Genomic DNA, 27,965 nt, shown 5'->3' with positions numbered 1-27,965 from the left:
TGACATTTTTTAAGCCAAACATGTAAAAAAAATACAGATAAATTTTTTTTTTTTTTTTATAATCACAGATACAAACAGTCAGCTACCAGAAATTGGTTGTAAAAAAATCCACTTCGTATTTGTCAGCGAAAGAACAACTGCTGTCACTAAAGTCTTTGAATACGAATTCCATGCGATGTTCAGCCAACTCGGTATATTTTGATAAGACATTCTCCACTATCTTCAGGGTGTCTCCTTGCAGTGGCTCTTTACTTCTTGACAGGATCCATGTGAATACTGAAACAGGATTTTGATGAGTGCTGACACATACATATAGTCACGTATTTATATGCTGGGTAGACGTCTGTTGAGGGATTTTGTACATTTTAGATCATCATCTTCTTTTTTTCCACTTGGTTCGTTATCCATAAAGAACATTACAAATAGTCTTTTTTAATTTTATGGAAATCGAATTTTACGAAAAAGCATTTCTGTGCAATGTGGTTTTCGGCACTTTAAAAATAGAACCACCATATTTTTCCCATGGATGTCGTAAAAGACGACTCAGGGATAGGCCTATATACTAGCAACATTTCACTATTTGAATCTCAAATCTATCATTGAGCCAAACAGTTGAACGTGGCCATTCAGTCTTTTGAAGACTGTTGGCTCTGTCTACTCCGCAATGGATATAGACGAGATTATATTATTATTTAAAACAAATAACTGTCATGTAAGTATATTGTTTTACACAAAAACTACTTATGTATTAAATTGAGATTGGACATAACATACCATAATGTGTTCTCGCCTTTTTCTTCAAAGTCTTACAAGTGTACGCTATTGCATATTTGTCATTATCCGTTGACAGAATGAAGAATGGAAACTGTAGCACTTTATCTGGAAATAATGATAAGCTTTTTATTAATCTTGTAAATTTATTATTGACTTAAAACTATAAATATCCTTTAAATGTGTTTCAATCCTCCTATTTTTAATAATCCCGGTCGCATTCTCATCTACCTTAAAACTTAGGCCATGTTAGGCCGTAGTGAGTTAAAGTCGTGCGGGGTAGACAGAACCAACAGTCTTGAAATAACTGAAACTGCCCACGTTCAGCTGTTTGTATAATAATAGAATTGATATTCAAATAGTGACAGGTTGCTAGCCCACCGCTTAAAAGAAGAATCCCATGTTTATAAGTCTATCCCTTAGTCGCCTTTAGCAACATCCATGGGAATGAGATGGAGTGCTCTCATTCTTTTTTTATTTATTTAAAAGTTTATTGCACAAAAATAAATATACAAAAGGTGGACTTAATGCCTTTTGCCATTCTCTACCAGTCTACTATTTTATTGGTGCCATGAACCACAAGGCTTTCTTCATTAGTCTTTAATTAGCACAAAATATAGTTTATAAAGGAAAACTTTACTGTGGTGTAATGAGTAGTCACTATCTACATGTACGCCTTTTACAACGATTCTCTCTGAAATGGGAAAGTCAGGTTTTTAGATGAAGCGACTACCATCTGACTTGCGCAACCTTTGCAGTGGAATACATACATAGAATGTATAATCACGTCTATATCCCTTATGGGGTAGAAATAGCCAAATGAGTAGTGATTAAAATTGTGTTTTACAGCTATTTAGTCTTTAACATACGTACATACATATAATCATGTCTATATCCCTTACGGGGTACACAGAGCCTTGAAAAGACAGTATTGAAGAGAAAGAACAGTTTTGAAAAGACTGAAAGGTCACGTTCAGCTGTATGGCTAAATATTCAGCTGTATTACTTCCGTAATAAAGTAAAAATTTACGAATAGCTTTCTTGATGAGGGACGGCAATATGGTCACGTCTATATCCCTTGCGGGGTAGACAGAGCCGATAGTCTTAAAAAGACTGAATGGCCACGTTCAGCTATTTGGCTTAATGATAGAATTGAGATAAACATGATTTTATATATTATGTTTTACCTCCATCTTCATGGCTGACTATAAACTGAGCCTTGTTTCCAGCATCAAATGTCGGGTCCACTCTGGCAAGGTAAGACTTCTGAGTTCTATTCACACCGTCGCTTGTGACAAAGGTCTCTCTTAGGGTATATCCAAGGTTATCTTCTTGGAAGTCCAGGGTAGCGCAGTCGTAGATTGGTCGGTTATCGCTGGCGTAACTTGCTACATTGTACCAGATTCCTGAAAACTGTTAGGAATTATTATTCGTATTGTTAGTATTGAATCTGTGATTTGTAATAAGATCATCTGTGTTCCTGGCAGTGCCGTGTGGTTCCCGGCGCTAATACAAATATAAGAATAGGACCAAAATCTTTCCATGAATGTCAGGAGAGGCGACTAAGGGATAAGTTTACAAAATTACGATTATTTTTTTTAGGTGATGGGCTAACATCCTGTCTCTATTTGAATCTCAATTCTATTACGCCAAACATCTAAACGCGGCCTATCAGTCTTTTTAAGACTGTTGGTTCCGTCTAGCCCGCAAGGGATATAGACGTGACTATATGTATGTATGTATTGTTTGGTTGTTGCTGTTCCTTTCACGGTGAGAAATAACATAGAGAGAAAACCTACTTATTCAGGTTATTGTAACCATAATCTAATATTAAGGTGCCTCTGTAACTTTGGAGAAAAAATAAGATCAGCGAATTAATTTGATGTGAATGAAGGAAGAGTATGCAATTGAGGTAGTATGATATAGGGTCTCTTATTCACGAAAGCGCATTTGACATCATGTGTGATAAAAACATCGTCTTCAGATTTTAAATCTTTTTTCACTACTATAATCATCCGTTATTGATAAAAGTAATCATAAATTTAAGAAAACAAAACGATGCACCTGTTGTGATTATCACTACGTGCTTGATAACAGTCATTTTATTATCCAGGTACGGATATATGAATGTAATGGATTAGGTACAGATAAAGATTATGAAACATGTTATTTAAAGAATGTAAGAATTATAACAAGTTCAATAACATCTGATATTAAAGAGATTAGAATATTTCAAGTGCAAACATACTAAAATTTTCCTGTCATGATGCCGTGAGCCTACTGGAAGAAATTTCTCTAGAAATAAATAGTGCCCTTGTACTGAATTTGTCTTTAGTAAAAAGTATTTCCTTGATGTACATAAATAATAAATAAAATTTAAAAAAAAGACATGTGACCGCTACTAAGACAATAACGATCGAAAAATTCTAAAAACTCGAGACCTCACCTTAGTGGAATCCAAATTCTCTTGTAACTTAACATCGGGACATTCACCAGGCAACGTGAACTCAGCAGACATTGTTTTAGCGAAAAAACAACACAAGAAAATCAGCAGCATTTTAAAACAAGTATCCTAAACGAGCGTAAGAACCAAAGTGGTCCCACGCGACAATTATCCAATGAACCGACCCCTTCTAAAGACGTATTATATTGTCGCGTAAATCATTTATATCGTTTTATAATATGCGCATCCTTAACTATTTTTAGAGAAATAGGTCGTAAATCGGAAACGTCTTTGCGAAAGGTCAAGTTAAACCGAAGACGATTGCACGAAGGCAATGGTGGATGTAAATAAAGTGAAATAAAGTGTTGGGATCGTGGCAAGTGGAGAGATGTAGTACCTAGTCTTTCCCAGATAGAGGAGTAATTTTGTGTATGTAAATCCTTACGAGAGAGTGCAAGCACTATTGTGAATACGACTTTTGTAATAAGTCTACACAAATCGAGTTAATAAAGAAATAAATATTGCGATAAACAATTCTAAGAAGCTCTTTATTACTAAGAAATATTATTGTGAAGCTTTATATTATAACCATAATTTATTTACAAACGATAACTTGTAAACACCTTCTAAGAATTTAATGTTATTATGGATTTTACCACAAAATCATCTTTATATTGCTCCTTGATAACCTTAGAAATAATCAACTGTAGCTTTATTTGTATTTATATCACAGAGTATCTCAGTCGTGTGTTTATTATGATGATTAATAATTTAAATATAATTGTATTTTTCTTATGTTTGTATAGTGTTTCGGCTTATTTTACTTTACTTGGCAAGTGTCCTGAAAATGTAAGCTTGCAAGAGGATTTTAGACTGGCCGATGTAAGTTTAAACTCTATAGAAATTTAGTTAGGTTTTTTTTGGGTTAGGCTTTTGTCTTTAATCTCACTTGATGGTAAGTGATGATGTAGTTGAAGATGTTACATTCCTGTCCAAGAGATACCCATTTTTTCTACTTTTGAGTATTCGCGGACAGTTCTTCTCGGGGAATATAAATGTTCATTTCACAAATTAACCACTCGATTAAAAAAAGAGCTATACATACATACTTATAATCACGTTTATATACCTTACAGGGTGGAGAGAGCCAACAGTCTTGAAAATACCAAAAAGCCACGTTCAGCGAATTGGGATTCAAATAGTGATAGGTTGCTAGTCCATCGCTAACAAGAAGAATCCCAAGTTTATTAACCATTCACTTAGTCGCCTTTTACGGCATCCATTAATATATACACATAATTTAATTAGGTACATTGCTTTGTTTCTATTATGCCTTGACTATCTTCATATACTTTTAATTCGTCATCATCTGTATTTTGCCAAAAGTCTTATGACATTCTTTATTACAAATAATTCTGAAGTGGCCTGCAACATGTGGTTTCCAGTGCTTTAGAAAAAGGTCACTTCATCTCTCTCCAATGCTTGTCGCAAAAAGCAACTACATTCATCTAGTGTAGTAGCGTGTATCATTATTCAAGGTTCCTGGTCAGACGGGAGCCGCTTTCATAATATTGGTTGAAGTCAACTTAACAATTATCCAAACTTTGAGTTAGAATAGAAATGAGGACGTGCCGTGTGGTTCCCGGCACCAATTCAAAAGAGAATAGAACTACTCCATCTCTTCCCCATGGATGTCGTAAAAGGCGACTAAGGAATAACCTTACAAACTTGGGATTCTTTTTTAGGCGGTGGGGTAGCAACCTGTCACTATTTGAATCTCAATTTTATCATTAAGCCAAATAGCTGAACGTGGCCATTCAGTCTTTTCAAGACTGTTGGCTCTGTCTACCCCGCAAGGGATATAGACGTGACCATGTATGTATGTATGAGGACGTGAAATGATATTGTTACAGTTCCACGGTAAATGGTACCAAGCCTACCATTACTCCAGCGATGGTCAGCAAAAAAACAACTGCTCCACAATAGAGACCATTCATAAACATACAGGAATCTACCTCAACCAGTCCAGGGTAGACCGGGGTCTCTTCCACAGGTTCAGCCTGGGGAGACTGGAGATTCCTGGTGATATAGAAGGGGGATCGAAGTTAGATGTCACCTTCACTTTTGAGAACGCTCCTAGAAGATGTGAGTTGATTGATTTTAAGACTTTTCATTGTTTTAGATGATTGTTCTTAAAATAATAAATTTTTGGTTTGGCAGCGAAGAAAATATTCAGGGTGTGCCTGCGCCGCAAGTTGCTACTGTTCCCGCGCAATTTTTAAAATTAATTTCAAAAAGGTTTTTATTAAGGTATATTTTTATTGAGGTCTATCACTGTCTCTGAATCTTACTTTGTGTTTTTTTACTTTTGGTTATGTCTAGTTTTGGTATAAACGTGGCTTCACTAATTTACTTTCTCGCTGAGAATATTCTCACGTAAACATTTAAAGCAATCTTTTAATGGGATGTCCACGTCAAATACTTATTTTTATGGAAATTTGCTCCATCCGTGCTGTCGGATTTGGGTTGCTGTAATATCTTTGTGCCTGTTATTTTTTCTTAGATGATCAATGACTGAAAATTGTATAGATTCCTTCCTATCTTTCTTATGGAAAACTTCATTTACTTTAGGAATTCCGACTATGAGGGATGATTTATAATAATACACGTGCTATACTGAACTCCGTATATAAGCGACTGCCTGCAAAACTTATGAGTTGGACGCAACCACCACTACATTGATAGACACTCATACGTTTGTACTTTTACGGCCTCTGTGGCGCAGCGGTAGTACGCTTGTCTGTGACACCGGGTTCGAATCCCGGCCAGGGCATGATGAGAAAAGAACTTTTTCTGATTGACCTGGGTCTTGGATGTTTATCTATATAAGTATGTATTATAAAATATAGTATTGTTGAGTTAGTATCTCGTAACACAAGTCTCGAACTTACTTCGAGACTAACTCAATCAGTGTGTGATTTGTCCCGTATATATTTATTTATTTATACCAACATTTGAAAATTTGTGTCCCTACATTCACTAACTATATTTTATACATTCGACTGTTTCCAGTGAAAACAAGAAGATACCCGTTCCACATTCTGACGACTAATTACCGGTACTACGCCACTGTTTACACGTGCCAATACAGTCCGCTTATCAATAAACACTTCAGTGAGTATGATTTTCGTTCACTATTAAGATGAATGGTGTGGTTCCCGGCACCAATAGAAAAAAGGAAAAGGATCACTCCATCTATTTCCCATGTACGACGTAAAGGGCGACTAAGGGATAGGCTTATGAACTTGGGATTCTTTCTTTATGCGATGGACTAGCAACCTGTCACTATTTGAATCTCAATTCAGTCATTAAGCCTAACGTGGCCTATCAGTCTTTTCAAGACTTGGCTCTGTCTACTCCGCAAGGGATATAGGCGTGATTATATGTATGCATGTATACACATAACATAAGCTAGAATTTTATACGAAGCGACCCTCGTCTAACCTCCGCAATCTTTGCTTAAGAATTGTCACCTACATTGGATCATGGTTTCACATCCAGTTGCTTGAAAGTTCAGGTTTCCTCATAATGTTTTATCTCACCGTAAGAGTATTGGCTTAAAATTATTATGTGCCGTGTGGTTCCCGGCACCAATACAAAAAAATAATAGGACCACTCCATCTCTTTCCCATGGATGTCGTAAAAGGCGACTAAGGGATAGACTTACAAACTTGAGATTCTTGTTTTAGGCGATGGGCTAGCAACCTGTCACTATTTGGATCTCAATTCTATGATTAAGCCAAATAGCTGAATGTGGCCGATCAGTCTTTTCAAGACTGTTGGCTCTGTCTACCCCACAAGGGATATAGACGTGACCATATGTATGTATGTAATTATTATATATTATTGCAGTATATGTGTGGCTACTATCAAGACGACCACTCCTTAACGATGTATCCAAAGAGCTGGCCATTAAACCACTCAGTATGATTAACGTGGATCCAGTTAAACTGGTCAAAGACGACAATGTTAGCTGCAACCCAAAATATTATGAGGATATCGAGACTGAACCAATGACGTTCAGATACCCTGTGCCTATTTAATTTTTTTATGATAATTTTATGTGTATGATAATGTAAGCCATTTTAATAAATATTGCTAAAATTAATGACAGTTTATTATTATTATTATTTGGATTTAAGATATTAATTATAACTTAAAGCCAAATAGCTGAATGTGGCCTATCAGTCTTTACAAGACTGTTGGTCCTGTCTACCCCGCAAAGGATATAGACGTGATTATGTGTATGTATGTATCAATTACAGTTTATTTTTGATGACAAAGCGCGATTTGTTATTAGTGTTTAAGAAAAATCTCTACTGCTCGTTGTTTTTTAAAATAAATTAAAAACATCAAGTTATAAATTGTCAAATCCAAAATTAGTTCTCTTGTATTGTATATAATGTAAGCAAAAGTCTTAGATTGATTCGATGTATAGACTTTTATAGAATACTATAGGCCGCCCGCGACTTCGTCCGCATGGAAACCCTATCAATCCCGCTGGAACTCCGGGATAAAAAGTAGCCTATATGTTATTCTGGGTCTTCAGCTACCTACGTACCAAATTTCATCGTAATCGGTTCAGTAGTTTTTGTTGCAAGAGTAACAAACGTCCATACTGCCATCCTGACATACTCACAAACTTTCGCATTTATAATATGAGTAGGATACCATTAGTCCTCTCAAATTGATTTTGACAATTCCCAAACACGTTCTCCTCCTCTTGCCTTTAGTACCGGTCGTATCCTCACTTCTCTGGAGAGGGGCTCGGGGTATGGCTTTGACCATGGATCCTGGATTGGGTGAGTCAGGTTTTTCAAACGAAGCGACTCCCATCTGACCTCAGCAACTTTTGCAGGAAAATCTAACCCGGATCGATCATGGTTACACATCCAGTTGCCTGAACGCAACAAGCTAGTTTCCTCACGATGTTTTCCCTCACCGTAACAGCATCGGTCAGTATTCAAACTAACGTTCATAACTTCGAAAATAGTCATAAGTAGGTACACTCCATATCTTTCCCATGGATGTCGTAAAGGCGACTAAGGGATAGGCTTACAAACTTGGGATTCTTTTTTAGGTGATGGGCTAGCAACCTGTCACTATTTGAATCTCAATTCTATCATTAAGCCAAACAGCTGAACGTGGCCTATCAGTCTTTTCAAGACTGTTGGCTCTGTCTACCACGCAAGGGATATAGGCGTGACCATATGTATGTATTTAGTAGGTACATAGATTTGAACCTGTGCCTTTTTGCGCAACACGCATTTTAACCGGGCACTTTACCGATTCGACCACCTACGCTCCAATTTCCGCACTCATATGGAATAAAAAATACTTAAACAGAAAATGAAACAACTATAAATAGTAAAAATTTTAATCATTACTCAAAACATCATCAGTATTGACAGACTGCACATGCGCCGTCCAATGGAAGTCACAGTCTCCTTCACCCTGTGGTACAGGCTCCAAGTAGGCGACACTGGCGTATGGTAGCGAGTTCAATTCCGAACGAGCTTTCTGCCAAATCTCAGGTTCCAGTGTAGAAGTCCTCGATAAAATCCAGGCTGAAACTTAAAAAAAACATGTATATGTATGTTACACCTTCATCCTTCACAAAATAAATAGAGCAAGACTTGAAGGCTACGTTTACCCGAATGACTTGAGTAGAGATTGAGTTTCAGATAGTGACAGGTTACCTAAGCCTTTCCCTTGATTTAAAAATATGCCCGAAATGAGAAGCAGTTGGCACACGCTTCTACATTACCAAACTAGCATGGAATCCTGTACCACATCTCTTACGTGGAAAAAGAATATATTATATAAAATAGAATATGTTATATTGTTTGGTGAAAATAGATCCAGCCCCCATAGCGAAAAACTACCGGCGTTTCGCTTTTTATTGACGTGAAACAGAACAGCGATAGTTTTTCGCGCAATAAAAACGGCGTTGTGCGTACCATGTTGCGGGACAAGAATGTAAAGTATGTCGTCGTGAGAAGAGAGATGGAACGGAAACGTACCATAATTAGCACTTACTGTACTTAATTCCGATGAATTCATTGAAGCTGCAAGAACCAGTCCCCATAGTGAAAAACTATCGCCGTTTCGCTTTTTATTATGACGTGAAACGGAACAGCGATAGTTTTTCGCGCAATAAAAACGACGTCCTACGTGTCATATTGCGGTGACAGGAATGTATGTCGTCATGAGAAGAGAGATGGAACGGAAACGTACCATAATTAGCACTTACTGTACTTAATTCCGATGAATTCATTGAAGCTGCAAGAACCAGTCCCCATAGCGAAAAACTATCGCCGTTTCGCTTTTTATTATGACGTGAAACGGGATAGCGATAGTTTTTCGCGCGATAAAAATGGCATCCTACGTGTCATATTGCGGTGACAGGAATGTATGTCGTGATAAGAAGAGAGATGGAACGAAAACGTACCGTAATTAGCACTTACTGTACTTAATTCCGATGAATTCATTGAAGCTGCAGCCATATGCGACTGCGTAGTTGGTATAGTCCGTTGTGATTATTGTGAACGGCACGCCCATTGGATCTGTCAAGGATTAAAGATGTTTTTTCTTCGTTACATACATACATACATATAAACCCTATAACTTAATTAATGAAGAAAAGTTAACCTGTTTGTGCCGTGTGGTTCCCGGCACCAATAGAAAAAAGAATAGGACCACTCCATCACTTTCCCGTTGATGTCGTAAAAGGCGACTAAGTGGTAGGCTTATTAACTTGAGATTCTTCTTTTAGGCGACAGGCTAGCAACCTGTCACTATGTATTTGAATCTTAATTTTATCATTAAGCCAAAAAGCTCTAAAAAAGAATCCCAAGTTTGTAAACCTATCCCTTAGTCGTCTTTTACGACATCCAAGGGAAAGAGATGGAGTGGTCCCATTCTTTTTTGTATTGGTGCGGGGAACCACCCGGCACTTACCTACGTTATTCTGCTGTATAACAAACACAGCGTCATCCCCAGGCACATAACTGCTGTTCACGTGTAATATGTATTTGACTCCGTCCCTCACAAAAGCGTGTTCTATTTCTATCCTTCTCCCGCAAGCTTGGATCCGCTTGTATGCGCACGCGCCGTAGTCTTCGTACCAGGTTGGGAAGCGCTCTATCTCGTACCATTGGCCTAAGAACTGAAACCGATGATTTTTTATGATTTATCCTTGAATAAAAACCTCTTCCGTTACCGACTCAAATGACAGACAAAACAAAAGATTTGATTTCTTATGTGGCCTAGGGGTATACTAAATCTTTCAGTGCTTTCCAGAAATTCTTACGGGAACATAAACGAGATTTTTCTATACGCTGACGGAGTCACGGGCGTTCTTTTTGTTTATGTAAAACAATGCGTTAACACGTGTGTATTAATAACAAAGTATAAGATGAGATTCTAGTGTAGAGAGCTGAATATGTAACTTACCATCGGCATGTTTAGATTGATAACACGAAAAACAAAAAGAAATCAGCTGAACGTGGCCTTTCAGTCTTTTTAAGACTATTGGCTCTGTCTACCCCGCAAGGGATATACTTAGACGTGATTATATTATATGTATGTATCAAAAATTAACCTAATTACCGAACCGAAACAGTTTCAGCGTATCAAATAGAGTCTCTTTTTATACATCTCAAATTCTACTTAGTCTTTTTAAACGGTTTTATTTAGCTCACCCCGTTTGTTTTATTTATTCTTGGGTCAAATTTAGTAATTCAAATTTCACCCTCTTCCTGTTAACCGATTAATCTGAAATTTTGTATACACTTTGGATTTTGGTGACAATATAAATATGTTTATTCATTATCATTATAAATTCAAGATGGCCGCCGTTACAAAATGGCGGATAATTTAGGTTTCATTAATCCCATCAATATGGGTATCAAATGAAAGGGCTCAACAAGTAGAATACAATATACTATAAAAAATTGAAATCCAAGATGGCGGCCTCTACAAAATGGCGGATAACTTAGGTTTTATCAATCCCATCAACATGGGTATCAAATGAAAGGTCTCAACAAGTAGAATACAATTAACTATTCAAAATTAAAATCTAAGCAGTGGGATAAAATGTAGCCTATGTTACTCCTGAAGGTTAAGTCTATCCCTGTGCCAAATTTCATTCAAATCGGTCCAGTAGTTTTTGAGTTTATTCGTTACAAAAACAAATAAAAATAGGTAAAAAAACTTTTTAAGTTAAACGGTTTTATGTTAAACATACATTGCAATGTTTAATATAAATGTACTAAAAACCAAAAAATAAAAAAATAGGTAAAAAAACTTTTTAAGTTAAACGGTTTTATGTTAAACATACATTGCAATGTTTAATATAAATGTACTAAAAACCAAAAAATAATAAAATAGATACAGTCGTGGGAATTATAAACATATGCATAGACTAGACTAAAATAAAACCGTGGGGCACGTCAATTGTCTACAATCGTTGATTAAAATGTTTGTTTTGTAATGTTACACTATAATTAGGCAGTTGTTCAACCGATAACGATGGACGTGTGATAAGTAGGGCTAGAATGTGGAAACAAGTTAGCAAGCTCGATTAAGCGAGTTTTAGGGTTTCATAATGTTGAGCGAGTAGTACTTTTATCATAAGTTTTGTCGATTAAAGACAAACTACGAGCAGTGAAACGATTCCTCGCTAGCCAGCAAAATAGTAAGTAATTTGCGCACCGTCTGCGGGCCAACTGCCTAACGACGAATTAAACGATTCTTCTATCGCATATTAAGTCTATAATTTGTAGACAATTGACGTGCCCCACGGTTTTATTTTAGTCTAGTCTATGCATATGTTTATAATTCCCACGACTGTATCTATTTTATTATTTTTTGGTTTTTAGTACATTTATATTAAACATTGCAATGTATGTTTAACATAAAACCGTTTAACTTAAAAAGTTTTTTTACCTATTTTTTTTATTGACATAAAGAGAGAATGAGCACAATTTTTTTTTAATTGGCATTATTTTATTACATAAGTATTTTTTTATTTTTTAATGTTGTTTAAGTAAGTTTATTTTTTTAGTTTCCATACATAAAATCAAACCTCTTTCCCTCGTGGATAGGCAGCGAAAACATCTTACCACGGTCCCTGCATACTTCATTCACTTCCTCTACATGCAACACATTTTGTAAGCGACTTTAAGACAACAACTATTAAAGTCACTTGCAAGATGTATAATATAGTAGATATGTTAAGTATAATTTACTTCTTATAATATAACATACATCATACATCAATCACTCTCTTGCGGGGTAGACAAAGCCAATAATTTTGAAAAGTCCGAAGGGCTGCCTACAAATCGGGATTCAAATAGAGACAGGTTGCAACATTCTTATTAATATTCAGTGGACTATATCAAGCAGCGTGAGTAATCTCCTTCCGTCTCGGCTCGTATTATACTATTATTCATGATGTAACCTTAACCTTCAGAACCCAGCAATTGTTTGTGTCTATTTAAAGAGATGGTGTTATAATAGACCGAAGGTAGTATTGAGTTTTCACTGTTATTGACATTAATTTTGTTATTTTTATTAAAATAAAAAAGTTGGCTTAAAATTTGCTAGAAAAAATCCTAGTTCACTAAACTAAGTTTTAAATTTGAAAAAGTGTAGGGTGTTACAGAGGAAAGTTCGGAAATCCTGCTAATAATATAAATGCGAAAGTTTGTATGTCAGAATGTCAGTATGGATGTTTGTTACTATTTCACGCAAAAACTTCTGAAATTTGGTATGTAGGTAACATATAGGCTTCTTTTAAGCCTGGAGTTCCAGCGGGATTGATAGGATTTCCATGCGGAAGAAGTCGCGGGCGGCCTCTAGTGTACTATATAAACTAAAGAAGAAAGAAGGAGAACTGAAGAGGAGAGAAATAATCAAGTGAAAAACACTATATTTTAGGAAAAACATATTAAAATATAATAAACAATAAATAATTAAATATAAATAAAGAATAAGGTCAAGAGTACCCGAAACCGCCGAGCTTGCATGAAGACAGTTACGAATGTGGATGAAGCGAAGGAAGTATGTAGATATCGTGGCAAGTGGTCTCTGCTTTCCCCTCCGGGAGAGAGGCATGATTTTATGTATGTTTATAAACAAAGAAGGTAAGTCTTACATTAAGAAAGGTTTATTGCAATTTTTTTTAAATTTTTACGGAAAAACTAGTGTAGCAAATTGTCACAAAATCCATCGCACTCACTCTTTCCAACTCGAAATATTCCATAGTTTTAACATCAGCACACGGACCAAACTGTAGAACTTGACTATTTGAGATTTCATTATTTAAAATCAAACTCACAAACATTAAAATAACTATACTCATGATTTTAAAGAAATATTTTTTTTGTAACAGAAAAAACTAGAATGCTATAAAAAAAATGTATCTCAATACATCCAATAAATAGCTTCTATCACAAAAATCGGAATAACAATGAATATAACATTTTATCTGCTTTCTGTTACGCCGTTTGTATCATCTCATTTTATCAATAGTGATAAGAAGGTGAGATGTCTGAATCGATGATATAAGTTTACAGTAGGTATTAAATGAGGTAATAAGCGAGTAAGTAATCGCACCGTTATGAAGCCCGGTTGAAAAACCGTGATGCACAGGTAGGCACAGGTTAAAAGCTACCCTTTTTTTGTTTTCGAAGGGGAAATTTTCACGGGCTGCCTCCCGGATCTTCACCCGGAAAGTGTGGGATTCCTGGTGTCTAATGTGGCCTACCTACTAATACCCCTCCTCTATTTTGAGGACATCATGGGATCGCATGATGTGCCGTGTGGTTCCCAGCACCAATACAAAAAAGACACACTCCATCTTTTTCCCATGGATATCGTAAGAGGCGACTAAGGGATTTGCTTACAAACTTGGGATTCTTTTTTAGGCGATGGGCTAGCAAACTGTCACTATTTGAATCTCATTTCTATCATTAAGCCAAATAGCTGAACGTGGCCATTCAGTCTTTTCAAGACTGTTGGCTCTGTCTAACCCGCAAGGGATATAAACGTGACCATATGTATGCATGTATGTATGGGATCGCACGGCATTTCACCACGATACCCTTTGGCTCCCCGGTGTGACTTGGTCAATTTCTCTTGCCGATTCTGAGTGCTAACCGATATCATATGTTGCTGGAAAGCATTGCGAGGAAACCTGCATATTCAGAAATATGGATGTATAACCTTGATCCAATATGGGCTAGGTTCTCGTGCAATGGCAGCGCAGTAGGTCAGACCGGAATCCCTTTGTGTAAAAATCTTACTTATCCAATCCCAGGACTATTTACAGGAATACTAAATTAGCTAGTTACAATTAATATTATCATTTGTCAATTCCTTTTTTTGAATTTGTCACTCTTATTTACTTACACGAAAACTAAAGTAAGATACTAGTTTTGGATGACCAAAAATGCAGGGACGAATCTTCTATGGAGTACAGGCTATTGACCTTGATTACCTTAGTGTCAAAAACTCTTATTTTAACTGCGACATAATGTCTGTCCGCCCAACAGACTTTGTTAATTGTCTTAATGCTTTCCGTAAAAGTTTTTTTCGTGTCTAGAAACTTCTGCGCGAAAAGCCGCGACAAAATACTAGTTACATAATAAAACAAATCTCAATTGTAAACTATTTCAACGCTCAACAAGAACAATAATAAAAAATGAGTTAGTATAAAGAAGGAAGCGTCTAATGCCACGGTTCAGTCGGCAGGGGTCGGACTAGCTGTTAGATTGTGACGAATAAGACAATTCCAATACAATATTTAAATAAGCATTAATTAAAAAAAAACAAGACAATATTGGCAAAAAAAATATATATTGTGGTTGCAATAATCCTAAATAAAAAAAAACAAAGATTCCAATTTTTTTTAAAAAGGCTCTTTTTTAAATTTGTAGTGTTCTTATTTTCCGAAACATTTGAATCTTAATAAGGAAGTGATGTTTCTAAAACCAATTTTATTGTTACTCTGTGCAAGGTTTGTGCAATCTGTAGTGCTAAACACAACATGTCCGGTAGTCGAACCGATGGAATTGGATTGGAAAGAAGTAAGTTCCGTTCCTAGTGTAAAAATCTATCAGTCTTTTTATACTTCGGTTGAATTCTCACCTCTGTGGATTGTGATCATTATTCTGGATAAGAAGGATTTTACACAAAGCGACGTCCCGTCTGACCTTTGCAGAGGAACCTAACCCATATTGTATCATGATCAAAGCTGCACTTAATGAATGTGTATATTGCTTTAGTCGCTTCTCACGACTAATTTCTATTTTTTTTTGATGAAATGAAATAGGGGTCATGTCTCTCTGATGGAAACTGTATGTAACGATCAATTTTCATCATCATCCTGGTGGTAAAACTGTCCACATCTCTCGAGGCGTCAGTTTATGACTACGATTCTGTATTGGGATAAAAAAGCGTTTCCCAAGATTTTCTTAGTAATTTACATCAGTTTGAGCGCTAACCGATGCTTTAACGTAGAGTAAAAAATATAGTTAGCAGACATTCAGGTATGGATCTGCAACAATCATCGAATATAGGTAAGGTTCCCCCTTGTAAAAGTTGTGAAGGTCAGATGGGTGCAGTCTATTGTATTGGTCCCATCAAGCAGACCCATGGTGGGACAATTGGGACGATTTTGTTAGTGTCACTAGTCCCATTGGACTATTAGGACAAAGACTTGATAAAAGACATAATTGAATAAGAATAGACTGGACGGATGTTTCTTTGGGTTAAATCCAGATTCAGCCAAACCAGGAACATAATCCAAAGGCACACCACAGTCTCTTCTCCAGAGCGATGAAGATGTAACTTGGAGGAAGAAAATATTTCTATCGTAATCTTACTAAAAAAAGAACTTACTATATTACAGCTTGACGGAAAATGGTACATAGCGGCCATGGCGGCTGACCATCTGAACATTGAAGGCGCATGCGCGTCCCTCACTTTCAACCATAGCAATTACACAGATGTGTCCATAAGCTGGGCGAAGAACAACATGACTGACTTCTACAATGGAACAGTGTCGATAACCAGTGACCCTAACAGTAATAGCAGTGGAGATCTACTGATAATAACGTATTCAGGTAAATTAATGCTGATCTCATTTTTTGCTCTCATACATACAGCCAACAGTCTTGAAGACTAAATGGCCACGTTCAGCTATTTGGCTTAATGATAGAATTAAGATTCAAAAAGTGACAGGTTGCTAGCCTCATCGTCATCGCCTAAAAGAAGAATCCCAAGTTTATAAGTCTATCCCTTAGTCACCTTTTACGACATCCTTGGGAAAGAGAAAGAGTAGGCTTATTCTTCTTTTCTAAAAGTCAACTAAGGGAAATTGTTGAATGGCTCAATCTAAATAAACTATCGATTAAGCCATTCAGCTAAACCTCGCCATCGAGACTTCTGACAATTAGTCCTGTATACTACGTAAGGTATAAATATGTGACTAGTAATGTCTACCGCATAAACGTAGGAAAAAGGCGGACGGAGTCTTACAATACTGAAAAACGAAGCACAAATACTAAGCCGGTCGGCTCACCAATAGTGTGACAGTCGGCCGCCATTACACACATATGCGTACGTACATTACGATGCTTCACTTTTTTTTTCAAGTCACACTCCGCCTGCCTTCTTTTCTACGTCTATGGTCTACCGTATTTCTAAAAGGTAGACCATAGATTATTTTTTTCGCAACAAGTAAATACCGCTAACACATTTACTTACCTATTGCAAAAAAAATATAAACAGTACTTGTTGTTGTAAACAAGAAGAGTATGTATGGAACGTTTGAGTGGGAAGGCCTAGACGAGCGTATCTTGATCAAATCAGGGACATCATGGTTAAAGATAAGGTCAAGAGTACCCAAAACCGCCACCTTGCGTAGAGAGAGCTATGAGCGTGGATGAAGCGTAAGAAGTATGCAGGGATAAGTGGAAAGATTCAGTCTCTGATTGTTTCTGCGTGAAGTAATTGTACGGTAAAACTTTACAGATGGTAAATCAGAGACGTACAAATTTCTTGACGTGGACTACCAGCATTACGCAGTCATGTTCTCTTGTGAAGATTACGAAGACGGCAACAGTAGCGTTTGTAAGTACATACTCGTACATACATACATACATAAAATCACGCCTCTACAAGTACTACAATTAAATAATGAAATTTCCCTTTGTTAACATTACATGCACACATATAGTAACGTCTATATCCCTTGCGGGCTGAACAGAGCCAGTAGTCGTGATAATACTGCAAGGCCACTTTTAGCTGTTCGCCTTTATGAAGGAATTGAGATTTAAATAGTGACAGGTTGCAAGTCCATTTCCTATAAGAGGAATCCAAAGCCCTTAGTCGTCTTTTACGACATGCAAGGGGAAGACATGGAGTAATTTTATTCTGAAGTGCCGAACAACAGGCGTAATGAAATTTCCCTTTCTCAACATTAATTTTTTACGATACACTCAATATTATATTGCTCGTATCGCTCATTAGGAAAATTTAGAAGAAGTTTGTTTTCAGAAGAACCACAACTATTTTACAACAAAAAATATAAAAAATATCGGGCGTACACTATTACACAGAAATTCGGCCAAAATAATCTAAGCTTTTAAACCTTTAGCCCGTTTCCGTGCCAAATTCCATAAAATATGTACCCTTTAAAACAGTTCAGTAGTTTTTGAGTTTATTCTTAACTAACTTAAATACAAAATATATTAAATATTGAAAAATCTTCTCTCTTTTCAATAAAAGTATGGAAGTATGGATGGATAGGTAGAGAGAAACCTACCAATATCAAGAAAATAAGAAAAAATTTGATAGAGAAAAAATTTCAACAATGAGATGAGTTAGATTTAGTCCAGGTCAGCTGTACAAGTAAAGCTGTTTATTGAACTACATACATACATATGGGCACGTCTATATCCCTTGTGGGGTAGACAGAGTCAACAGTCTCAAAAAGACTGATAGGCCACGTTCAGCTGTTTGGCTTAATGATAGAATTGAGATTCAAATAGTAACAGGTTGCCAGCCCATCGCCTAAAAGAAGTACTAAGAGACTATAATCACGAGTAGATAATAGTATAATTCAAACATACAGTCAACATTGTATATAGACACCAAAAGGCAGACGTTTAAAAATGCGTACAAACATTAACTTTTTTTGGCATATGGCGGTAGTAGCAGTCAATTTGTTGGTTCACTGGAGGCCTCGGGCAATGGCTCGGAAAACCGCGTGATTTTGCTTTGAAACAAATTAATTCATCGTTTTTTTTTTTGTTAATTGATAGATTATAAATTTTGTCGGTTTTAGCCGAAAGACAGACTTCAGAAATAGCCACTCGTCGGTCTAGGTTTTTATTTTAGTTCTTTTTTCCTTTTGACTGGAAGACATTGGTTTTTATATTAAACCTGTGTAGCTCTATTTTTCTTGTCATTTAAAGAATTTGAGAGATAGTACAAATAAATTAGATTCGAAATTAAGAATATTTTCATTTTTTTTCTTATATTTAATGAGCGTGCCATGAGATAAATATTTTTTTGTAAGTGGCCAGTAGCGCGCTTTTTGCATCTTTAAAAATACAATTTAAATACAAAGAGGTTACTTTCGCAATCTTATTATCCGAAATCGTTATCCTAAGTTAGCGTCGTTCTTATTATATTTCGAAAACGATTGATATCAGCTTACGACAAGGGAATGTTAAGAACATACTTATGTCAATTATTTCAGATGAAATTTGGAAAATGACACGCTCACCGATAATAAAAGCTAGTGACGCCATGAAAATCGACCAAGCGATCGCCAAATATGATCTTCAAGACACCATCTTCACCACGTTCAATAATAGTGAAGAGAAATGCAGTGAATCATCAAAAGGACATCAAAATTTGGATTCTACTACACTGCTTATGACTTCAGCGGCTGCGTACGCGCTTCTTAGGAGACTGTACTAAGATGATGTGTAATTTTTTAAGATTTAAGCCGTGGAATTTTATAGGAATAAGGTTTGACATATGGACAAATGGAAAGTTATTTAGACAGGAAGAACAAGCTAATTTTAATGAATGGTGTTTTTATTGTAAGACGGGAAAGAAAACAGATGCCGTATGTATTAAAATCACTATTACAATATCTTTTTTCTATTCTAGCATAACTATAACTACTTAGTTCTTCCCTTAAAGGCAAAGATAATTACTTCTCGGGTCACCTTTAAAAAGTTACCATGGGGTCTTGTTTTGTACCTTTAGGACTATAAGAACAATCAAATAAGACATAAAAATGTAAAAATATGTGAATATTCAGATTACTGTGTCATTTAAAAACTATATCACAGTAATCTTAATATTTTTTATTCTAAAATCATTCCATATAAGATTAATGCAATTTAATTTATTTTAGATAGTTTAAACTAATACTCATAAGAGTATACCTACTGCTAAGATTTACCTAAGTTAACATCTCTTTTACTCAAGGGATTATTTAATTAGCCTGTGTTCATCTTTCGCTTTACCCACATTCATATTTTTTTTTCAATCATTCAGTAAAAGTTGCTTGTTATCAAAAGAGTAGCATTGCCTTATAATTATCAGCTTTATGAAATGTATGTTTCAGAAAACCTGGATGTATCTTCTGTGTTTTATTTATTTGCTGTACCTACCTATATTGTTACCGCAATAAATAACTAGCAGCGCCATCTGTGGGATTTTTCCCAAATTATTCAAGAAATGTTAGGTTTTTCACTTTTCCGAAACCAACCTTTCCTAAATTCTTTTGTTTTTCTTCTGCGTCTTAATAGATGGCGCTATACGAAATTTGTAAATGAGTTTGTTTTACTAAATATATGACGTTTTAAACTGTCCTTTTGTTTTCTTTACCGGGGTTTACACTCAAAAGATTGTTTTAAAATTAAGTAGCTTAATTGCAATTTCATTACATAAAGCATTCTCTGGCTATCCACCCTGTAGTCAAAGAGTAAAAAAAAAATACAGATTTAAAGCACCTACTGAGTTTTTGGTAGAAATAGAGACGTCATTTTTTATCGGTTTCTTTACTCGTAACAATCAGTGCGGGAAGCGAAACAGCTGGCAAGAAAGAGAATATAATCATTATACGTGCTGGTATCTTAGAGTGTTCACTTAATTATAAAGCCGGCATACACTATGATTTTCTTCGCTTTCAGTCAATTTCAGACCACCACAGAAGCCGTGAAATTTATCAGATAACCTAAGAAAGGTTACTTAACATTTTGGTTCTTACCGATTTAGGTTCACTGCTTAAACTTCAAGACTTAGGTGGTTGTAAAGTTTTATGGCTTTTTTTACACCCTACCGTAGCAAGCAAAGACTATCGAAGACAATCACTAGCATTTCATTTCACCAATTTTCGTAAAACCTTATTGCAATGAAATAAAGTTCGGTTTAGATCAAAAATTGTTTTCAGAAGTGAATTTTAAGTTGGTAATGTGCTAGAAGAGTTGATTACGGTTACTGCCGTAGGTGAAATAGTAGGATTGGGTCGTCTCGTGGTTTGTGAGTTTTTGAGGGTTAAGTAATAGCTGCTAACGCTTAGCTTGGAGGGTTAAGAGGCAATTCGGATTAAGTGCGTACGGCGAGGCCGGTTTAAGAAAACGGTATGTTATTTGCTGACTATTTTTTGTCTGCTTAACGAGATTTGTTTGCGTGAAGATTTAAAACAATTAAAGAGCCACTCATAATCTTATAGACATCTTTTCTCTAGTTTATCTTTTTGCCGAATTTTTTCATAATCAGTCTAGTGATTTTCCAGATTATTCGTTCAAAAGAAAACTAACTTGTCTATTTATAAAATAATTACGACACTTAAATGGCTTCACTTTATGACTCAATTTTCCAGTACGTTATTATCAAATGCTGCAGTCGACCATGAAATAATAGCAAACAGATTTTTAAAATCTCAATATACTTATAAACACACACATAAAGATTTATTTAAAGCATAAAGCTGAATAAAAACAAAACAAATACAACCTTTATTTTGTCAGTGCCTAAAATCTAGTTCCACAAAGTTATTTCTATGCAACCTATTAAATTTAAATGAAAAACTTGTTTCGTTAGTCCGAAATTTATAATGAACGTTGTCAAAGCACTGTGCAGTTGGTGAATTAAATTTTACTTGTTTCCTCGAAAGCCATCGGATGAGAATAATTATTTATTTTAGATTTTTATGTGTTGCCGTGGTCAAGTGGTTAATAAAAGTTTATGGCCTTAGTACCGGTGCCCCCTTAGCACGCACGCGCAGAAGAAAAAGCATACATACGCCTCTTTCCCGGAGGGGTAGGCAAAGACTACACCTTTCCACTTGCCACGATCCCTGCATGATTCTTTCGCTTCATTCATATTCATAATTCACTTCATGCATGCTCGTCGGTTTCGGTTACTCTTGACCTAACCTTTTACTAGTCGATCAAGGTACGTTCGTCTAGACCTTCCCACTCCAACAGTACATTCACACTTCCTTTGTATATTTTCTTAGTCAACCTGCTTTCATTCATCCTCTCGACATGGCCAAACCATTTAAGAAAAAGTATAAACTTTTAGTGATAAAAAAAAATTGGATATCTCAGTACAGTTAATTATCAATGTTAAACCATTCTCGTTTCTATCCTTCTACATATATTTGTTCTAAGTAATAATATTTCTAATATAACAAACATATCAAAAGCGATGAAGAAGTTAGAAATGGTTTCATTCAAAGTTCTGTATCGAAGGTAACTAGGGAATTCCTCTTTAATAAAATTGACCATTCGATTATGCCAATACACGTCCGTCTATAGAATCGCTCCACTGGGAGTTGTCTGCCACATCTATAATACAGAGATAAGGCTTCATATTTGTTTAAAAAACATTAGTGGTAGACCTGTGCCCGACTCAAAACAATAAAAAAAAAAAACAAATAATGATGCACAGGTTTTAATTTACAGCGACCACGTACTAATGATTCTTTCTGGCTACAGTGTAAGTACTAAAAGATGCTGTCACGGCTTTAGGGAAAAATGTTGAAAACGTGCACATTCATGAAACTGAATGACATTCATGAAACTGAATGTGTATATCTTTAAGTTTCACGTTTGTGTTGTAAACACTTTAACATTTAAAATAAATACTCCATTTATTTATGTGGATCAGGCGACTCTATACACATAGTGCAACAACCATGATTAAGAGAGAAACCCACGGGAAGCTTTCTTTGACAGAAGCCACTTCGTGTTACCAGATACTTATAAACACACACATAAAGATTTATTTAAAGCATAAAGCTGAATAAAAACAAAACAAATACAACCTTTATTTTGTCAGTGCCTAAAATCTAGTTCCACAAAGTTATTTCTATGCAACCTATTAAATTTAAATGAAAAACTTGTTTCGTTAGTCCGAAATTTATAATGAACGTTGTCAAAGCACTGTGCAGTTGGTGAATTAAATTTTACTTGTTTCCTCGAAAGCCATCGGATGAGAATAATTATTTATTTTAGATTTTTATGTGTTGCCGTGGTCAAGTGGTTAATAAAAGTTTATGGCCTTAGTACCGGTGCCCCCTTAGCACGCACGCGCAGAAGAAAAAGCATACATACGCCTCTTTCCCGGAGGGGTAGGCAAAGACTACACCTTTCCACTTGCCACGATCCCTGCATGATTCTTTCGCTTCATTCATATTCATAATTCACTTCATGCATGCTCGTCGGTACTATACGGACTCTATACACATAGTGCAACAACCATGATTAAGAGAGAAACCCACGGGAAGCTTTCTTTGACAGAAGCCACTTCGTGTTACCAGATCCTGGAATATGATAATCAAGTCTTTTTGAGTTAATAGAATTAAAAAAGCAGAAAATATGAAATTAAAATTATAACAGCTTATTCTCTGTCATATCGGTGATTTATTGGTTTATGCAAGGTAAATTAAATATGGCGGGCAATACATATCGAATGATCTAGTAATAGCATTAATATTGATGTGTTTTATGATGCATCGCATGTAAGTGCCCCGGGGAAATAGTTATGTTTTGTTTATTTATAACAAACTAGCTATTTCACGTGGCTGTAGCTCTCTCGCACAAATTAAGTTCTCCACATTACTTATATTCCATATTACCTACTTGTTTATTAAAACTCAATGCACGTGAAATGTGCAACAGGTGGACTTAATACCACAAGGGCTTTCTCTGCCAGTCGAACCTTTGGACCAAACTGAATATGTATGTACGGGTAGTGCGTTAGTAGTTAAATAAATAATGTTTTCATCTATATTTATTTTATAAAAAAAAATTATTAACTATTTTTTTTTTAATTTGAATTTTGAAATTTTTTCTTACGTACATGCCTGTACCTATTAAGGAATTTGAATTTAGAAGGAAAAGGTCAATATTAGCGAAACATCTGTACCATTGGTAGGTACATGAAAGGATTATGGTTACGAATTTGAACAAAGAATTTGAGTAATGAAACCGCCCACACACGCGATAAAAAAAGAAAAAAAGCGAGAAATGGCCACTTTAACTTTTTTCATCACACTTAAAAGGGTTGCTAAAATGCAAATGAAATTGGCATTATTTCTTTTAAATTATTTCCTTTACTCCATTAGCCTGATTCCATTGTCTAAAGAAAAATCTCAGTCACAAAATGGCCGACACTGCTAGGGTTACCAACTACACTGTTAAACACTTCAAAGTAGGTACTTTTCTACTATTTTCACTTCATTAGGTATTTCATTTTATTGGGAAAACCAATACTTATGTAATCATAATACATTACTTATGTATATAATCAATATGTGATAAAAACAGTTATTAATATGTAATAGGTATAGGTAATTTTAAAATTAAAAAAAAAACACTGTTTTAGCATCAAAACCATACATAAACAGTGATATTTAATATCTAGTATCAATTAAATAAAATATGAACTATCACCTTATTAATTTCTTTTCATTATAAGTAACTATGATACATACATACAATCACGTCTATGTCCCTTGCGGGATAGACAGAGCCAACAGTCTTATAAAGACTGATATGCCTCGTCCAGCTGTTTGGCTTGACAATAGAATTGTTAACTGTGATGAAAAGTCTTAATTTTGTATTCTTATACTTGATAAATATACATTTTTCTTACATGTTTCCATGAAATAAAGAGTTACATTTTTATAAATATTAAGATCTTCTTATACTATTTATTGTAAATTAATCTGGCAACCCTAGTAATTCCTGCAAGGACTTGGTTCATTGTTTACTTAATTCAGCAAAAGCAATGGGTCTAATTTAGTACCTGGGAATGGCCTGTGACCTCTAAGATTTAGGTCTTTTCAGGGTTTGAAAGACGACCTCATTGTTTGATTTGAAAATTAAATTGAATACTTCAATAACAAATGAAGGAAAACTGTAATAATGTAGTGAAATCTGAATAAATAATTGTTATAGTTTGAAATCAGACTTCTAAAATCTGATGAGATTATTTATTTAAAATTCGATTCCATCATTAAGCCGTACGTAACAATTGGACGTGACCTTTCAGTCTTTTTAAGACTGTTGGCTCTGTCTAACCCGCAAGGGATATAGACGCGATTAATTATTATTATTGTTTATTTATTAAGAAAGTCTGTACATCGGTTAGATACATATCAGTGACTGATCTATCCAAACACGAATTTATTGAAATTTTGCATTTAGATTCACTAAGCTTCGGATTCTAAAATTACAAGCTGTCCTTTCTTTATTTATTTTTTCTCAATACACTATTTCTAAGCTATATAACTGCAAAGTTTCATGAAAATCCATTTAGGTAGTAGTTTTTGCGTGAAAAAGTAAACAAATACACAAACTTTCTCAGTCATAACTTTGGAAGGTCTTACACGTGTTTGAGAACTTAATTGACATTACGTAAAAAAACATAGATACAAAAGGATAATAGACATGCCATCAAGCGCGAAGTCACACGAACACTGCAGTTGTTTTCTCTATAAGGGATTTTTCATTACGAGATGCATTTTCCGTAAAATAACCCCTACCATTTGTTTCGTTTCTCATAAGTGAGAGTTTTGCGTATTCGTTTAGTGCTGCTAGTTCCAGTATCTATACATTTACACGTAATATCCTAACCGTATTATTTTCCATGGCTTTTCAGTCTTATCGAGCTCGTTAAAATACTGGAAAGTCACTTTAAAATGGCCGCCTTAAGTGATTGACCGTGACCGTGTGGTTGCCGGCACCAATAAAAAAAAGAATAGGACCACTCCATCTCGTTCCCATGGATGTCGTAAAAGGCGACTAAGGGATAGGCTTATAAACTTGGGATTCTTCTTTTAGGCGATGGGCTAGCAACCCGTCACTATTTGAATCTCAATTCTATCATTAAGCCAAACAGCTGAACGTGGCCTATCAGTGTTTTCGAGACTGTTGGCTCTGTCTACCCCGCAAGGGATAAAGACGTGATCATATGTATGTATGTATGTTAAATGATTGAATTGACATTCAGATAGTGCCCGGTTGCGAGTCGCTTGTCTCAAAGTAGAATCCCAAGTTCATTGGCCTTTATTTCCTTGGCTTGTACAATTTACTAGTCTTTCAGTTTTGAGCAAAATTTTAGGTAAGTTATTGACAAATGAAATAATATATTTCTTAAGTTAAAACTACTTTGATACAAGAGTTTCTAAACTAACTGGCAGGTTCTGTTGGGTTCAACCGTTCAAATATTTTCGTGCCATTCCAAAATAAGGCGTCTACTTCAATATGTATAATTGATAATAGTACTGTAATCTGTTTGTCTATATCCCTTTCGGGGTAGACAGAGCCAACAGTCTCGAAAACACTGATAGGCCACGTTCAGCTGTTTGGCTTAATGACAGAATTGAGATTCAAATAGTGACAGGTTGCTAGCCCGTCGCCTAAAAGAAGAATCCCAAGTTTATAAGCCTGTTTACGTGATGGAAACAAATGGTAGGGGTCACGAAGACCTCTGTGTTTCGTACTTTTTTTTCTTCTTTTTCACATCCATGCTGTCCACGTTTCCCGTTCTCAGCAAACAAACAGGGTGTTCGGAAAAAGGATTAAATCGATCCAATTTGGCGCGATCCTGTATATGGCGCGGATTTTACAATGCATGGCCAGGTTTGGTGCTCAAAAGGAATGTATAGAGGTATCTGTTTTTTTTTTCATCCATATGTTTTGCTCGCAGCGTTGCTCGATATATTGGTATAAAGCGAGCAATATTGTATTCTGGGTTTTATTGTTTTCAAAATGCAACAAATTTTAATAATTAACGACATCAAATTAGAAACCTCAAAAATAACAGTATTTCTCCCCTATTTAATGGATGTTATTATACATATACCCTCCTCTTGAATCACTCTATCTATTGAAAAAAAACCGCATTAAAATCCGGTGCGTAGTTTTAAAGATTAAAGCATACACAGGGACATAGGGACAGAGAAAGCGACTTTGTTTTATACTATGTAGTTATTGATGTACATAATTTTTTTTTGGTGAACATTTTTATTTATCTTTATAGATTTCTATATCCCGTTAGTAGTTAGGGCTGTTTTAGGAAGTATACAAAACTTATAGGCACCTTATTGATTCCACCACCTACGCTTTGAAATGTCATAATATATACCTATACGGGTATATTCTCGTAACACGCTTCCATTATAAAGACGAGAGGTCAAAGAGCGGAAGCTGGCGGCGACAGCAGCTAACTCGCGAAGTGCTTTTAATTGTACCGTAAAGAGAACCCCGGGCTCCGGATATTGCTCGTGTGAGGTCGTGCTTGAACGTGTTCGAAAAGGCGCGATTATTAGTTGGAATTTAATGGACAAGAAATTAAATTCCAATAGGTATATGCTTTCCCTGCACACGAACATATATATAATCACGTCTATATCCTTTGCGGGGTAGTCAGAGCCAACAGTGTTGAAAAGACTAAAATGCTTTGATTGAGAATGGACTTGCCCCGCAGATTTTGAAATTTCATCATGTAGAGAAAATACACTTCTAAATTTTAAATGCTTCTTCTTATCAGTCCCTCTCTCTCTGATATTGAATTTTATCATTACATCATCCACTGCCTTGTGACTGTTTCCCCTGTCCTTCTATATGTGAAAGAAAAATGAAAGTTGATAGCTAGGGTTTATCTGAAGAAATATTATTCTTCTGTATTCTTGATTCCAAAAAGTATAGAAAATTGCACGATAGCGAACGATTACAGCCAACGACTAAACGCTGTCAACATTTTTCATGTAATATTTTTCTTTCATGTAATACATACGGTTGTAATGAACAGCCAACTATGATATAATCTTATTTACTACAAACATACATAGGAGTCTACACAAGTGCTTGAGACAAGCATGCCTCTCAACCCGGGCGGTTGTACAGTACATTGAACAGTTCCTGCTTCCGCAGACCAATACTCATAAGTTTAGGAGATTGCAAAAACATACAATGACTCAAGATCAAACCTATCGCAACTCGACCACAGAGTACTGTTACGGGGTCCGAAAAAAGTTTCTTTAAAAAAAAAAGAAAAAGAAATTTATGATTAAACTGTTTATTACAACAATTAATTACAACAATTGTATAATCAGTCGGAATTTTATTTTGCTTCGCGAACAGTT

General features: G+C 35.6%; 4 protein-coding genes across 4 annotated transcripts; 2 read left to right on the top strand and 2 right to left on the bottom strand.

Annotated features, from left to right (window-relative positions):
* Nucleotides 1-29: 29 nt before the first annotated feature.
* Nucleotides 30-3,618, bottom strand: LOC106136280 (insecticyanin-A). The gene is made up of 4 exons (XM_013336775.2): nucleotides 3,218-3,618; nucleotides 1,959-2,184; nucleotides 775-879; nucleotides 30-276 (listed from the first exon to the last, which is right to left on the bottom strand). The coding sequence occupies exons 1-4, from the start codon at nucleotides 3,326-3,328 to the stop codon at nucleotides 83-85; spliced, it is 636 nt and encodes a 211-aa protein (XP_013192229.2). The 5' UTR covers nucleotides 3,329-3,618; the 3' UTR covers nucleotides 30-82.
* Nucleotides 3,619-3,926: 308 nt separating this feature from the next.
* On the top strand, nucleotides 3,927-7,382 carry LOC106136279 (insecticyanin-A). Its single transcript, XM_013336772.2, has 4 exons — nucleotides 3,927-4,096; nucleotides 5,128-5,359; nucleotides 6,287-6,388; nucleotides 7,127-7,382. The coding sequence occupies exons 1-4, from the start codon at nucleotides 3,971-3,973 to the stop codon at nucleotides 7,315-7,317; spliced, it is 651 nt and encodes a 216-aa protein (XP_013192226.2). The 5' UTR covers nucleotides 3,927-3,970; the 3' UTR covers nucleotides 7,318-7,382.
* A 1,251-nt stretch (nucleotides 7,383-8,633) lies between these two features.
* On the bottom strand, nucleotides 8,634-13,721 carry LOC106136155 (insecticyanin-A). The gene is made up of 4 exons (XM_013336615.2): nucleotides 13,518-13,721; nucleotides 10,235-10,442; nucleotides 9,742-9,840; nucleotides 8,634-8,847 (listed from the first exon to the last, which is right to left on the bottom strand). The coding sequence occupies exons 1-4, from the start codon at nucleotides 13,638-13,640 to the stop codon at nucleotides 8,651-8,653; spliced, it is 627 nt and encodes a 208-aa protein (XP_013192069.2). The 5' UTR covers nucleotides 13,641-13,721; the 3' UTR covers nucleotides 8,634-8,650.
* A 1,537-nt stretch (nucleotides 13,722-15,258) lies between these two features.
* LOC106136156 (insecticyanin-A-like) lies at nucleotides 15,259-19,270 on the top strand. Its single transcript, XM_013336616.2, has 4 exons — nucleotides 15,259-15,366; nucleotides 16,191-16,404; nucleotides 17,315-17,413; nucleotides 19,047-19,270. Exons 1-4 carry the CDS (start codon nucleotides 15,259-15,261, stop codon nucleotides 19,268-19,270), a joined length of 645 nt encoding a protein of 214 aa, XP_013192070.2.
* Nucleotides 19,271-27,965: the final 8,695 nt, after the last annotated feature.

Source organism: Amyelois transitella, chromosome 18 (assembly GCF_032362555.1).
Source record: "Amyelois transitella isolate CPQ chromosome 18, ilAmyTran1.1, whole genome shotgun sequence".
Classification (NCBI taxonomy): Eukaryota; Metazoa; Arthropoda; class Insecta; order Lepidoptera; family Pyralidae; genus Amyelois; species Amyelois transitella.
This window is presented reverse-complemented; position numbering and strand designations above follow the sequence as displayed.

Excerpts from the sequence above, each read along its gene's own strand:
- LOC106136156 (XM_013336616.2), top strand. The coding sequence starts at position 15,259 with ATGTTTCTAAAACCAATTTTATTGTTACTCTGTGCAAGGTTTGTGCAA. Across the intron at positions 15,367-16,190 it reads TGGAATTGGATTGGAAAGAA|CTTGACGGAAAATGGTACAT; the intron begins GTAAGTTCCGTT and ends ACTATATTACAG. Across the intron at positions 16,405-17,314 it reads ACTGATAATAACGTATTCAG|ATGGTAAATCAGAGACGTAC; the intron begins GTAAATTAATGC and ends AAAACTTTACAG.
- LOC106136280 (XM_013336775.2), bottom strand. The coding sequence starts at position 3,328 with ATGCTGCTGATTTTCTTGTGTTGTTTTTTCGCTAAAACAATGTCTGCT. Across the intron at positions 2,185-3,217 it reads AGAATTTGGATTCCACTAAG|TTTTCAGGAATCTGGTACAA; the intron begins GTGAGGTCTCGA and ends AATTCCTAACAG. Across the intron at positions 277-774 it reads AAAGGCGAGAACACATTATG|TATTCACATGGATCCTGTCA; the intron begins GTATGTTATGTC and ends ATCCTGTTTCAG.
- LOC106136279 (XM_013336772.2), top strand. The coding sequence starts at position 3,971 with ATGATGATTAATAATTTAAATATAATTGTATTTTTCTTATGTTTGTAT. Across the intron at positions 4,097-5,127 it reads AGGATTTTAGACTGGCCGAT|TTCCACGGTAAATGGTACCA; the intron begins GTAAGTTTAAAC and ends ATATTGTTACAG. Across the intron at positions 5,360-6,286 it reads TGAGAACGCTCCTAGAAGAT|TGAAAACAAGAAGATACCCG; the intron begins GTGAGTTGATTG and ends GACTGTTTCCAG.
- LOC106136155 (XM_013336615.2), bottom strand. The coding sequence starts at position 13,640 with ATGAGTATAGTTATTTTAATGTTTGTGAGTTTGATTTTAAATAATGAA. Across the intron at positions 10,443-13,517 it reads AATATTTCGAGTTGGAAAGA|TTCTTAGGCCAATGGTACGA; the intron begins GTGAGTGCGATG and ends CATCGGTTTCAG. Across the intron at positions 8,848-9,741 it reads ATTCATCGGAATTAAGTACA|TTTCAGCCTGGATTTTATCG; the intron begins GTAAGTGCTAAT and ends GTTTTTTTTAAG.